General features: G+C 51.3%; 1 protein-coding gene across 6 annotated transcripts in view; it reads left to right on the forward strand.

The window, feature by feature from the left end:
• The first annotated feature begins 282 nt into the window (after positions 1-282).
• The window catches only part of ZSCAN25 (zinc finger and SCAN domain containing 25), a 31638-nt gene continuing 19679 nt past the window's right edge, over positions 283-12241 (forward strand). For 3 of the 6 annotated variants that reach the window (XM_058443180.1, XM_058443162.1, XM_032755990.2), the window contains exons 1-6: positions 287-353; positions 1861-1987; positions 2910-3342; positions 4711-4912; positions 5884-5975; positions 7458-7581. In XM_058443180.1, the coding sequence (XP_058299163.1) occupies positions 2956-3342; positions 4711-4912; positions 5884-5975; positions 7458-7581 (805 nt within the window). In that variant the 5' untranslated portion in view covers positions 287-353; positions 1861-1987; positions 2910-2955. Of the gene's footprint in view, positions 354-1860; positions 1988-2909; positions 3343-4710; positions 4913-5883; positions 5976-7457; positions 7582-12241 lie in introns of all 6 variants that reach the window. The other 3 variants (XM_032755987.2, XM_032755988.2, XM_032755986.2) reach the window with 3 other exon arrangements.

Raw genomic sequence — 12241 nt, forward strand, 5'->3', positions numbered from 1 at the left:
CCCTTGGGGCAGTTGCTGTGTCCAGTAGTGTATCTGGCGATGCACCGAGTCCTTTCACGGAGGGCAAGCAGGTGCAATGACACGGAGGTGGAAAGGGGCCTGGCGACAGAGCGCCTTGAGCTGGGCAGTCAGTCCTGGGGAAGCCCTGGTGGTCTCGCCTCGCCGGGCTATGAACAGCAGGCTGGGATCAGCGACCATCGAGACGCATCCGCCGAGACCTCCGAGCATCCTAGAGAGGAGACGGAAGCGGGTCTTTCCTTACGCACCTGTCTGACAGCGTCCGCAGCTCACTTCCGTTCCGCGGAGAGCACTGGCGACCGTGGCGGGTGAGAGCCGCTTCAGGGCCGCGGCGGGTGAGAGCCTATTCAGGACCGCAGCGGGTGGCGGGCGAGGTGGTAAACGGGCGCGGGGACGGGTTTTGGTGCCCTTACGGGGCTCGGCGGCAGCGGGGTTGCACTAGAGCCTGTCTCCCTCCGCTCAGCTTCGGCTGTGGGCGGCAAGTCTCTCCGGAGCTGCCTTCCGCGGCCCCGAGGTCCTGCGGGTCTGGACCCTGAGGGGCCGCCGCGCTGTAGGCTCAGGTAGGAGCGAGGCTGATCCCGCTCTGCCAGGCTTGGCTTAGTGCAGGGCTGGCCACGAACCCGAAGAGATCTTGAACCAAAGCAGAACTCTGTGCAAAGTGAAAGTAATCACCTAGGACACTCATTTAAAGAATAGTGATGAGCCAGCCTGGTCAACATAGCGAGACCCTGTCTCTACAAAAATTAAAAAGTAGCCTGGGGTGGTGGCACGCGCCTGTGGTCCCAGCTACTCGGGAGGCTGAGGCAGGAGGATCGCCTGAGCCCAGGAGTTCAAGGCTGCAGTGACTTACATTCATGCCACTGCACTCCAGCCTGGGCAACATGGGGAGACCCTGCCTCTACAAAAATAAATAATTAGCTGGTCATGGTGGCACCCGCCAGTAGTCCCAGCGACTCGGGAGGCTGAGGTGGGAGGATCGCTTGATTCTAGGAGGCAAAGGCTGCAGTGATCGCACCACTGGTCTCCAGCTGGGGTGACAAAACCCTGAGACCGTGTCTCAGAAACAAACCAAAAGAGTAACAATGGGTAGGGGGAGATAAAGAATAGCAATGGGGCACTTTCTCTTTGTCAAATGGCAGAGATAAAAGATGAATGAGGATTTTTCTTGCCTCCAGGGAATCTGTTAGAGGGAGACACATGGGTAAACATTTGCACTGTAGTTCATTAAATGCACTAGTGGAGTGAACCGATGCAATAGCTGGAAAGGAATGAAAGAGAAATCTCAATGTTGCAGAGTCAATGAATAAACTGAAAATATAAACTTGGTTTAAGTGGGGGTAGATAAATACACAAACTCCCAATAGAATATTTAGCAGAAGCTTTGGGGTGTGCCTCCTGCCAGCTGCCCATTCTCTGCTCCAGTCAGGTGATCTTTCCGTTTTCTGACAAGCAGGATCCCCTTCCCCTGATTCTTTGGACTTCCAAGTCTGTCTTCCCAGCCTAGGTCTTCCGCATAATCCACTTGGAGGTAAATAGGACTCATCCTCCAGTCTACTTCAAGCCTCTTCTTTTCCTTGAATACTTGGACTTAGATTAGTTTTCTCTCTTTTTGACTTCACATTTTTTTTTTTCAATCTGTACCATGTATTTTGGGAGGCAGTTATCATCTAGTCTCTTTTTTTTTCTTTCTGAAAAGTAGGAGGAGTAGCACTCATCCTACAGAAGTGTTTTAAGTATTAAATATGTGTTCACATGCTTTCTAAAGAGTAAAGCCTGTACAAGTTAGAAATCTTTTGGTCGTTTATCATAATGGTATATATGTTGCTCCATTGTCTTTTTCAGGTTGAGCGCACCATCACTTCTAAGCCATCAGCAGGTTTGTTGGTTTTAATCTCCAAAATACATCTTGATTTTGTCTGACTCTTTGCCACCACCCTGATCTAAGCCCCTATCATCTGCTTGAATCATTGTAAGTGCCATTTCCCTCTTGCCACCTCTAGCCTATTCCTTGTCAACACGCAGGCAGAATGACTTTTATAAAACATGTAGTTCCTCGCTAAAGTAAGAAATAAGAATAAAGTTCATAATTCTTTCTGTGGCGCAGGCTCTGGGTGATCTGGTTTCTGTCTGCCTCTGCCACCTCTTCTGGTGCAGCTCTGCTCCTCACTCTGCTAAAGCCACACTGGAATATAGCTTGTTCTTGGACACCCAGAGTAATTTCTTAGCCTCAGGACCTTTGCCTGGAATGCTCTTAGAATGACTGACTCATTCTCATCCTTGAGTCAGCCCGGTATCATGTCTTTAGAAAAGCCTTCTTCAAGTCAGTTGCCCCCTGTTAACAGAGCACCCTACTTATTTTCTTTCTAGAACTTGTCTCCACTTGCAGTTTTTAAAAAAGTTGCTTCCATTTGACTTTTTCTGTCTGCTATACCAGCATATGAGTTTCAAGAGGGCAGGCTCCCAGTGTGTCTTGTTCTCTATTTTATTTGTTGTTTCTGCCTGCCTGTTGTGTGTGTATATGTGTGTGTTTGTGTGTTGCATGTATGTTTCCTTTAGTATTGGAAGAGTAGGCCCTGGTGACTAACCCAGTTATAACCCATTGTATATTATTCTCTGATTGTAGTGTTATTCTCCAGTGAGATCCTAAGTTATTTGTGGGTATAAAAGCAAAATCTTAGACATTTTCTGTTTAGTCTCTGTACCTAATAGTTGCTTAGCAAATGATTACTATGTTGAATCGACCTGACTTTTGGGATCTGTGTTCAGTCTTTTGAAAATGCCTTGAAAATGCCTCGTAAAAGGTAATTACTGTGTTCTCCAGTGGAATATTCCTTGATGTAGAGACAGAACTGGGATGGGCTGACCTTTCACGTGTCTCTTGTTCTCACAAGGGTCATTGATGCAGTCATTCTCAGTCTCCTCGGAGGGAGTGTGAAGATGCTTAAAGAGCATCCAGAGATGGCGGAAGCTCCTCAGCAGCAGTTGGGTGTTCCTGTGGTTAAACTGGAGAAAGAGTTGCCATGGGGCAGAGGAAGGGAAGACCCTAGTCCAGAGACTTTTCGGCTGAGGTTTCGGCAGTTCCGCTACCAGGAGGCAGCTGGACCCCAGGAAGCTCTTAGGGAGCTCCAGGAACTCTGTCGTCGGTGGCTGAGGCCCGAGTTGCACACCAAGGAGCAGATCCTGGAGCTGCTGGTGCTGGAGCAGTTCCTCACTATCCTGCCCCGCGAGTTCTATGCCTGGATCCGGGAGCATGGCCCAGAGAGTGGCAAGGCCCTGGCTGCCATGGTGGAGGACCTGACAGAAAGAGCCCTGGAGGCCAAGGCGGTGGGTGAGGAGGGGATCCAGGTCTGGTGCCCTTGGCGTGGGCAGGGAGTGTTAAAGAATCCAAAGATTTGAGGAAGCAGTAGGAGTGGACGAGGTGTGGAACCTCCCTCCTCTGCCCTCAGACTCCCTGAGGTCCTTTTTGGAGAGCAGTGGAGTTTTCAGCAAGAAAGGCCATTCCCAGGGGAGATGCTGCCATGCAGAAGGGCCTGAAGCCTCTGTTTGGTCTTGAGGGCAGAGGCCCGACCATATTTCCCTTGTGGGCATCAGGCAAAAAGAAGGCAGTTGTGATTGTTTTTGGGGTCCCTCATAGACCTGACCCTGCTTTGGACAGAGGTGCCTCGGGGAAGGTAGAGAATCCCGCCTGGGGAATATTTTTCCGGAAAAGGGTTGTCCATAGCAGTACTGTTTCTCTGTGGCTCATAGGGCTCCTGTAACAATTCACTGGTGCTGCTCTAATGACACCAAGTGACTTGGCACCGCATGTGCTTCCTTGATGTTCCAGCCATATTTCGGTCACTCTGTGATGACTGGGAAAGGAGAGCAGGACTGATGACACTGTCTTGCTCACAAGCCCCCGTCCTTCTGTAGTTCAGCCTCCCATGCACACTCTCGTCACCCTGACTTCCTGTCTTCAGAATCCTAAGAGAATTTTTTCTACTCAACTCAGGAGCTTAAAAGTGGACCAGAAATGCCTTGTTTTTGTGAGTACTTCTCAGTGCGAGAGTCCTCCTGATTTTCCTTGCTCTTTTTAATTTATTGTTTTTGAGACGGGGTCAGCCAACAGGCTAGGCTGGAGTGCAGTGGCACAATCTTAGCTTACTGCAGCCTTGAGCTCCTGGCTTAGTTGATCCTCCCACCTCAGCCTCCTGAGTAGCTGAGAACACAGGCATGTACCACCATGCCTGGCTAATTTTTAAATTTTTTGTAGAGATGGAGTCTCGCCATGTTGCCCAGGCTTCCTGGCTCTCTTTAAAGCAACTATTTCTCACTAGCCTGTTCACTGCAGGGTCTAGGCTTTGCATTTTTTATTTTCAGCTTTTTCAATTAGGAATTTTTTTTTTTCTAGTAGTGAGTATATTGTGTTAAAATCCTCAGCAGGATAATATTTGGGCTTGGTGATGGCAGGTAGAAGGGACCCTTGTCAAATGGCATGGACAGATAAAAGTTGCTCAGGGCCTGATGCGGGAGTTTAGCTTCCTTTTCACTTCCTCACTAATGTCCTGGGGAAGAGCTCAGCTGGTTTTTTCTTCCTCTCCCCTGAAGCTGGAATGGTTCTTTTCTTGGTTCTCTTTTTAGATTTTAATTAAACTCCCTTCATAACAGCCTTGCCCTGGCCTCATTCTAATTGGTGTTGGGAACTGTTCTTAGGTTCCATGCCACGGGCAGGGAGAGCAGGAGGAAACAGCACTTTGCAGAGGTGCTTGGGAGCCAGGCATCCAGCTGGGGCCAGTGGAGGTCAAGCCTGAATGGGGGATGCCCCCTGGGGAAGGAGTTCAAGGTCCAGACCCAGGTACCGAGGAGCAGCTCAGTCAGGACCCTGGAGATGAGACACGGGCCTTCCAGGAGCAAGGTGAGTAAGACGCAGATAGTGGGGATGTCAGGGCATAGGAAACTGTGCTGTGCAGCCAACTCTCTTCAGAAACCCAGCAATGGAGCAACTAAGTTACCCACGAGGTGTAATTGTGAATTTTCTTGGCTACTTCCTCCACCTTAGGAAATAGATGAAGTGAAATTGTTTCTTCTCCCTTTACCCTCTGGTGTCTGGAGGGGATATCTGGGATCATGTTTTCTTATTATTACTCTTTTCTTTCCCTCAGATCCCTTCTAGAAACTACCAGGAAATGTGCAGCTGACTTGCAGGAATACTTTTTCAGTGGGCAGATAAACCATATCCTCCAAAGTAATATGTAGCTTTATTTATTTATTTTTTGAGACGGGGTCTCACTCTGTCACCCAGGTTGGAGTGCAGTGGTGCGATCTCGGCTCACTGCAACCTTTGCCTCCTGGATTGAAGCAATTCTCCTGCCTCAGCCTCCCAAGTAGCTGGGACTACAGGCATGTACCACCATGCCCTGTTAATTTTTTTGTATTTTTAGTAGAGACGGGGTTTCACTGTGTTAGCCAGGATGGTCTCAATCTCCTGACCTCGTGATCTGTCCACCTCAGCCTCCCAAAGTGCTGGGATTACAGGCGTGAGCCACTGCGCCCAGCCCACGTAGCTTTTATTTTGTTACTGAATCTCAAAGGAGGTTATTCCCAGAGGTGACTTGGGAGCATGGGTAGCCCTGAAGGGACAGGGCTGGGACAATCTTGCCAGCTGAGAACAGGGCAGGAGACACCAAGGCCCCAGCTGAGAATAGGGCAGGGAACACCCAGGCCCCTGTGCGTGGGAAAGTGTGGTACCAGAGTGAAAAGTGATTCTGTCTGGAGTCTTCTGGTTCCTGAGGTTGTGTGCATCTGGTAGGGGACACAGTTGAACGAGCTGACAGCATGACATCACTGATCCCTCTGATCTTTCTCATGCTTTTTGTCCCTGCTCAGCACTACCTGTTCTGCAGGCGGGTCCTGGCCTCCCCGCAATGAATCCCAGAGACCAAGAGATGGCAGCCGGGTTCTTTACTGCTGGATCGCAGGTGAGCTCTGACTCCCTTTCCAGAAATCATGACCATTGCTTTGACTGAAGTTCACCTTCCCCAAGGTTTCTCTGCACAATGTGCCCTCCCCGCCCCCAAGTTGAGTCATTCTCCCTTCCTAGTCCCGGTGGACCTGATGGTGTGGTTTCCTCCACTGAACCATCAGCCGCAGTTGTTAATTTACATCGAACCTTATGTCTGGACCCTGAGGCACAGATGGACTGTTTTTTGTTGTTGTTGTTGTTGTTTTTGAGATGGAGTCTCTCTCTGTTGCCCAGGCTGGAGTGCAGTGGCGCGGTCTTGGCTCACTGCAGGCTCTGCCTCCTGGGTTCACGTCATTCTCCTGCCTCAGCCTCCCAAGCAGCTGAGACTACAGGCGCCTGCCACCACGTCTGGCTAATTTTTTATATTTTTAGTAGAGACGGGGTTTCACCATGTTAGCCAGGATGGTCTCGATCTCCTGATCTCATGATCCACCCACTTCGGCCTCCCAAAGTGCTGGGATTACAGGCGTGAGCCACTGCGCCCAGCCACAGATGGACCGTTATAACTGTTACAGATAGAAACCCCCTAGGGCTATCTAGGCCGTGCTGGTTGGCCCCGAGATAACCCTTTGTGGGTGCCCTTTATGGGTACTTCTGCTGCTGCTTTTTCTGTTTTGGAAACTTTCCTGTCCCCTAACCTCAGCAGGAATGTGGCTGACTCAGGGTTGGGGCTTCCAGGAGCATTGAGCAGGGTGGTCTCTGTGGCCATACAGGCCACACTAGGAGTTGGACCTCGTTAACATTACTCATCTGCCACAAATGGGGTAACTGAAGCATAGATGCGGTGCTCTCTCTTCCACAGGGTGCTGAGCACTACCAGGGAGGTGGGGGCTTTCCAGTGGGGCACATTCCTCAAGGAGGCGAGTCTAAAATTGTTCTTTGAAGAAGAAAAGGTGTTTTTTGGCAGAAAAAAGAAGGGGATCAAGTCTGGCCCTGCTCAAGCCGTATTTGGGCAAGGCTGGATGCCAGCATCATTTCCGTTTCCTGTTCTCCAAGGATGTACTTTGGAGGGGATGAGGAATGACATCAGTGCTTTTTAATTTGGTTGGAACCTCCCTTGTACCATAATAGTTCTTCATGGTGCAGTGAGTGAGAAATTGAGGATGCATTTATTTTATTACAGCCTTGTTCTTAAGACAGGGCTTGGCCGAATGTGAACTTTATTCTTGATGAGAAGGTAAATAGCTGCTGCCAGGCTCTGTCAAGCATGAGGTGTGAGTGGGAGGCTGCTGCAGAGTGGGAATGAGGTGACTTGGTTGTTAGGGGCAAGCTGAGCCCCAGCCACAGAGGCTCAAAACTGCAGTGGCTCAAACAAGTAGATTACTCCCATTCAACTGTTGGGAGGAAGCTGGTTGGGAGGAAGTTGGATTACAGACATGAGCCACTGTCTCTGGCCTAGGATTCTTTCTTTATTCATAGCAATCTCGTATTGTTGCAGGGGTTGGGGCCATTTAAAGATATGGCCCTGGCCTTCCCTGAGGAGGAGTGGAGGCATGTGACCCCAGCCCAGATAGACTGCTTTGGGGAGTATGTGGAACCGCAGGACTGCAGGGTCTCTCCAGGTAAGACTGTCTCCACCCACAGGTGAGGAACTGGGGAGTTCTGAAAGCTCAGGTCAGGGGTCCTGCCGTAGCTCTGGCGCTCCTGGCAAAGGAAGGGGACTTCATGGGTAAATGAGTCCAGCATGGACCATGGGGCACGAGGAGCTGCTTTCCTGTGTCAAGAGAGGAGCCGAATGATGGAGCAGGAAAACATGAGGCCATTATTTTGGCTGTATGGAGATAGGTCGGTCATGAGGACTCCCAAACACCTACACTGTGTCTGTGATTAAAGACACTGAGGGCTTGAGAGCAAGATACCAACAGCAAAAGATGGGGCATCTGAGCTTGTTCAGATGTTTATTGAGTGCTTCCTGCATGTGGGCCCTGTGTTAGTGGTTTTCTCTTGCGGCAGGAAGTGGGCAGGACTAACATGCACAAAAGCATCGAAGCTCACGGTGTGCACGTAGGAGGGCACAAGGGGGCTTCGCGATGGGAGAGGTTGGAGTGGCCCGAGTCACAGAGGAAGCAGAGCTGCGCTGGGCCTCAGGTGGTGGCTGGGTTTGACCTGGGCTCAGAGCCTGGGTGGATGCGGCCGTTGTGTGTGACAGCAGCTCATGGGAGGAGGAGCAGCGAGAGAGAGCCCACAGGGGCTGCCAGCAGAGCGCACTGCAGGGCTTTGGGGCTGCCAGGGTGAGGGGCAGTATGGAGAGTCTGCATGGGTGGAATCAGGACACCGGCGGGGAGAGGAAACATTGTGGCTGGAGCAGCCTCTCCTTGTTCTTTGATTTTCTTCTTTTTTGTTTCATAACTTCTTTGTGAGTTGTGCACTGACCACCCATCTGTACCGACCCCACCTAGCCTTTCCTTATCCTGAAATGCCTTGAAGGATGAGCAAGATTATCCCTGTGCTTCCTTCAGGATGTAAGAGCATCCATCCTGCCCCTCCACTTGCTGACCCTGACCTTGAGCATCTCCCTTGAGCTTTCCAGATCTCAGTTTCCTCTGTTGTGGAATGGGGCTGTTCATGGAATCTGTCCTCATGGTGCCATGAGGATGAAGTGAGGTGACACATCTAAATGTGTGGTGACCATGGTGTTGTTAGGTTGTTTAGTTAGTGCTGTAAATATTACTAAGGGATTCTTGTAGGAGCCATCAGGCTTCACTCATTTATTCACCACAGAGGTGGACTTGGCTCTGTGGCCAGTGCTGTTCTGGTCACTATGAAGAGTTAAAAATAAAGGCGCTTGCCTGTGGGGTCTTAGAGTTCAGGGGAAGAGGCCACGTGCATGTAATAGTGGGATAGGGTAAGGGGCACTGGGCTCCTGGGAGACCTGGGTCCAGGGCACGGTTGACACAGCGTGACAGTGATGCGAGTGGCAGAAAGATGTCAGCATACTTTATGTGGAGATGTGTGATTGCTGTAACGGCAGAGGATGACAGAACAAAGCAGGGGCTCGAGTGACAAGCCCCAGACAAAGGTGCCAGTGTCCTGGTGCCAGGGTCCCCCTCAGGGGTGTTCCCCTCCCAGTGATTCTGCTGTGTGGGGTGAGGAGCCCTTCGCTCCCATTCTCAGAAGGCTTTCATGCCCTCCTGGCCATTTCTGACTGTTCTGGAGACTGGTTCTGTCCTTGTCCCCTCACCAGCTCAGTGTCTCAGAACTCAGAGCAACTCAAGCCCACACCTGAACATTTCTGCCGAGGCCAGGTGATACCAAGGTCTGTTTCCCAAGTGTACCATTCACTTGCTGTCCCAGCTTTCAGGTCTTCCTGGGATTCACACTCGGGTTGTCCTGGTCCTTGTACTGACAGCTGCTTGGGGCTAGGCCTGAGCTGCTTCGCCTGTAAAGAGACTGGATGCACAGGGCAGGGTTGAGCTGGGTGGCTGACCAGATCACTTTCAGTTGTTCATCTGTTCTCATTGGCAGACGGTGAGGTGCAGACCTTGTCGTCTGGGTTGTAATTGCAGTAATGGCCACAAGGACTGGAGCAAGAACTGACAACATGATTTGGAATCACAGAGGCAAAAAGTAGCAGGTGCAGAAACCTGAATGCAGGACTCTGCGGGCTGGTTCCCAGGATGGTGAGGGTCCTGGAGTGAAAGATGAGTGCTCAGAGGAGTAAGGAGGAGGTAGGAGTGAGTAGAGTGAGGCCGCTGAGGAGTCCATGAGGACTCCGGGTCCTTGTTTTAAAATTTTTTCTGCACAGAGTAATGTGATGGAGGTTTTACTTGAGGAAAATTGGATTGATGGCAGGGTATGGCCAGTCTGGAGGGTTGAAATAGTGTAGGCACTGGGGTAAGAGCAGGAACCAGGCCAGTGGTCATGTAGAAGGGGGTTTACTGAAATATGCTTCCAAGGATGGGCCACAGATTGGCCAGAGGGGAGGAAAGAGAAAAGTCAGAGAGGAGTCTGTGTCTTAGGATCCTGGTAAGGGACTGGAAAAATTATGTTACTACTGTCAGAAAGGGAGGGAAGCGTTTTCCTAAGAGGGAGGAAGAATGGAAAGTTCCATTTGTTGACTTTGAGATCTAAGTGGATGGTCCCTGGAAGTAGCTGCAAGTCAGGTACATGGTCTGGGGGTTAAAATAATATCACGAACCATTGCATTCCTGCTCCATGTGTGCAGTAAACTTCATGAGTGTATAATCCATTTTGAAGGTGAAGAATGTAAGGCTCAGAGAAGTTAATTGATTTTCCCATGATCACACAGCAATTGAGCAGCCAGTGCAGCACTCAAAACAGGTTTCTCACTGCTAGGTCCCTTCTCTTCCACTACTGTGTCTTTCTCCCAGTGTCTCTATTTATGCTTATTTATCTCATTGTATTTATTTTTCCCCCCAGCTTTATATTTTGAACTCTTATTATACAAATTTTCAAACATACAGAAAAGCTAAGACTAGTACAGGGAACACACTTAGGTCTTTATCTAGATTCACCAATTGTTAACATTTGCCATATTTAGCTGTATAATGTGTGTTTTTTTTTTTTGGAATGATATGGAAGTTGGAGGCATCTCAATCTTTCATTTGTAAATACTTCAGCATTTGTCTAACAATGACATTCCCAACATAGCCCAGTAGCATAATTTCTTTTTTTAATTAAATTTTTTTTTTGCACACAAAACAAACATTTTCTAAAAGTACATACAAACAAAAAGACGTATATCAAACATATTAGGAAGGTTGCACATGGGAAGACGGGGAATAGAAATGGGGGGTGGGAATTAAAGAAAATAAATGAGAGAGGGACTTTGTATGGATCAATGATAATAACTCAATCCTCTATTTGACAAAGAAGAAGGAGAAGGAAGAGGAAGAAAAAGAAAGTGGGATAAAGGATCAGAAAGGGAGGAAAATAGAAAAAATTAGAGTATGACTCCAGGGTAGACCTGTTTTGTTGTCGCTGGGTTGATTGGTTGGTTTGTCTGTTGTATTTTTCATATGTTTCGCCATGTTGGCCAGGCTGGTCTCAAACTCCTAGCCTCAAGTGATCAACCCGCCTCGGCCTCCCAGAGTACTGGGACTACAGGCGTGAGCCACCACGTCCAGCCCCCACATTGTTTCTGGCCTCTGTGGTAGACCTCCCAGACGGGGCGGCCGGGCAGAGGCACTCCCCACATCCCAGACGGGGCGGCCAGGCAGAGACGCTCCTCACTTCCTAGATGGGGTGGTGGCCGGGCAGAGGCGCTCCTCACTTCCCAGACTGGGCGGCCGGGCAGAGGCGCTCCTCACTTCCCAGACTGGGCGGCCGGGCAGAACGGGGCGGGGGCAGAGGCTCCTTCTTCCAGATGGGTGGCCGGGCAGGGGCCCATCCCTTCGGACGGGCGCTTCCCAGACGGGGCGGCCGGGCAGAGGCGCTCCTCACTTCCCAGACGGGGCGGCCGGGCAGAGGCGCTCCTCACTTCCCAGACGGGGCAACCGGGCAGAGGCGCTCCTCGCTTCTTCCCAGACGGGGTGGCCAGGCAGAGGCGCTCCTCACTTCCCAGACGGGGCGGCCGGGCAGAGGCGCTCCTCACATCCCAGACGATGGGCGGCAGGCAGAGGCGCCCCCACATCCCAGACGATGGGCGGCGGGCAGAGGCGCTCCTCACTTCCCAGACGATGGGTGGCCGGGCAGAGTCGCTCCTCACATCCCAGACGATGGGCGGCCAGGCAGAGACGTTCCTCACTTCCTAGACGGGGTGGCAGCTGGGCAGAGGCGCTCCTCACCTCCCAGACGGGGCGGCCGGGCAGAGGAGCTCCCCACCTCCCAGACGGGGCGGCGGCCGGGCAGAGGCTGCAATCCCAGCACCCTGGGAGGCCAAGGCAGGCGGCTGGGAGGCGGAGGCTGCAGCGAGCCAAGACCACACCACCGCAATCCAGCCCGGGCAACACCGAGCACCGAGTGAGCGAGACTCCGTCTGCAGTCCCAGCACCTCGGGAGGCTGAGGCGGGCAGACCACTCGAGGTCAGGAGCTGGAGACCAGCCTGGCCGACATGGCGAAACCGCGCCTCCAGCCAAAGGAGAAAAACCAGGGAGGGGTGGTGGCGCGCGCCAGCAATCCCAGGCAGCCCGCAGTCTGGGGCCGGAGAATCACGGGAGCTGGACGCAGGGAGTCTGCAGCAAGCCGAGTGTACTCCAGCCTGGGCCACAGAGGGAAGAAAGAAGAGAGAGAGAGAGAGAGAGAGGAAGGAAGGAAGGAAG

The sequence above is a fragment of the Hylobates moloch genome, unplaced genomic scaffold, assembly GCF_009828535.3.
Source record: "Hylobates moloch isolate HMO894 unplaced genomic scaffold, HMol_V3 SCAFFOLD_1, whole genome shotgun sequence".
In the NCBI taxonomy this organism is placed as follows: domain Eukaryota; kingdom Metazoa; phylum Chordata; class Mammalia; order Primates; family Hylobatidae; genus Hylobates; species Hylobates moloch.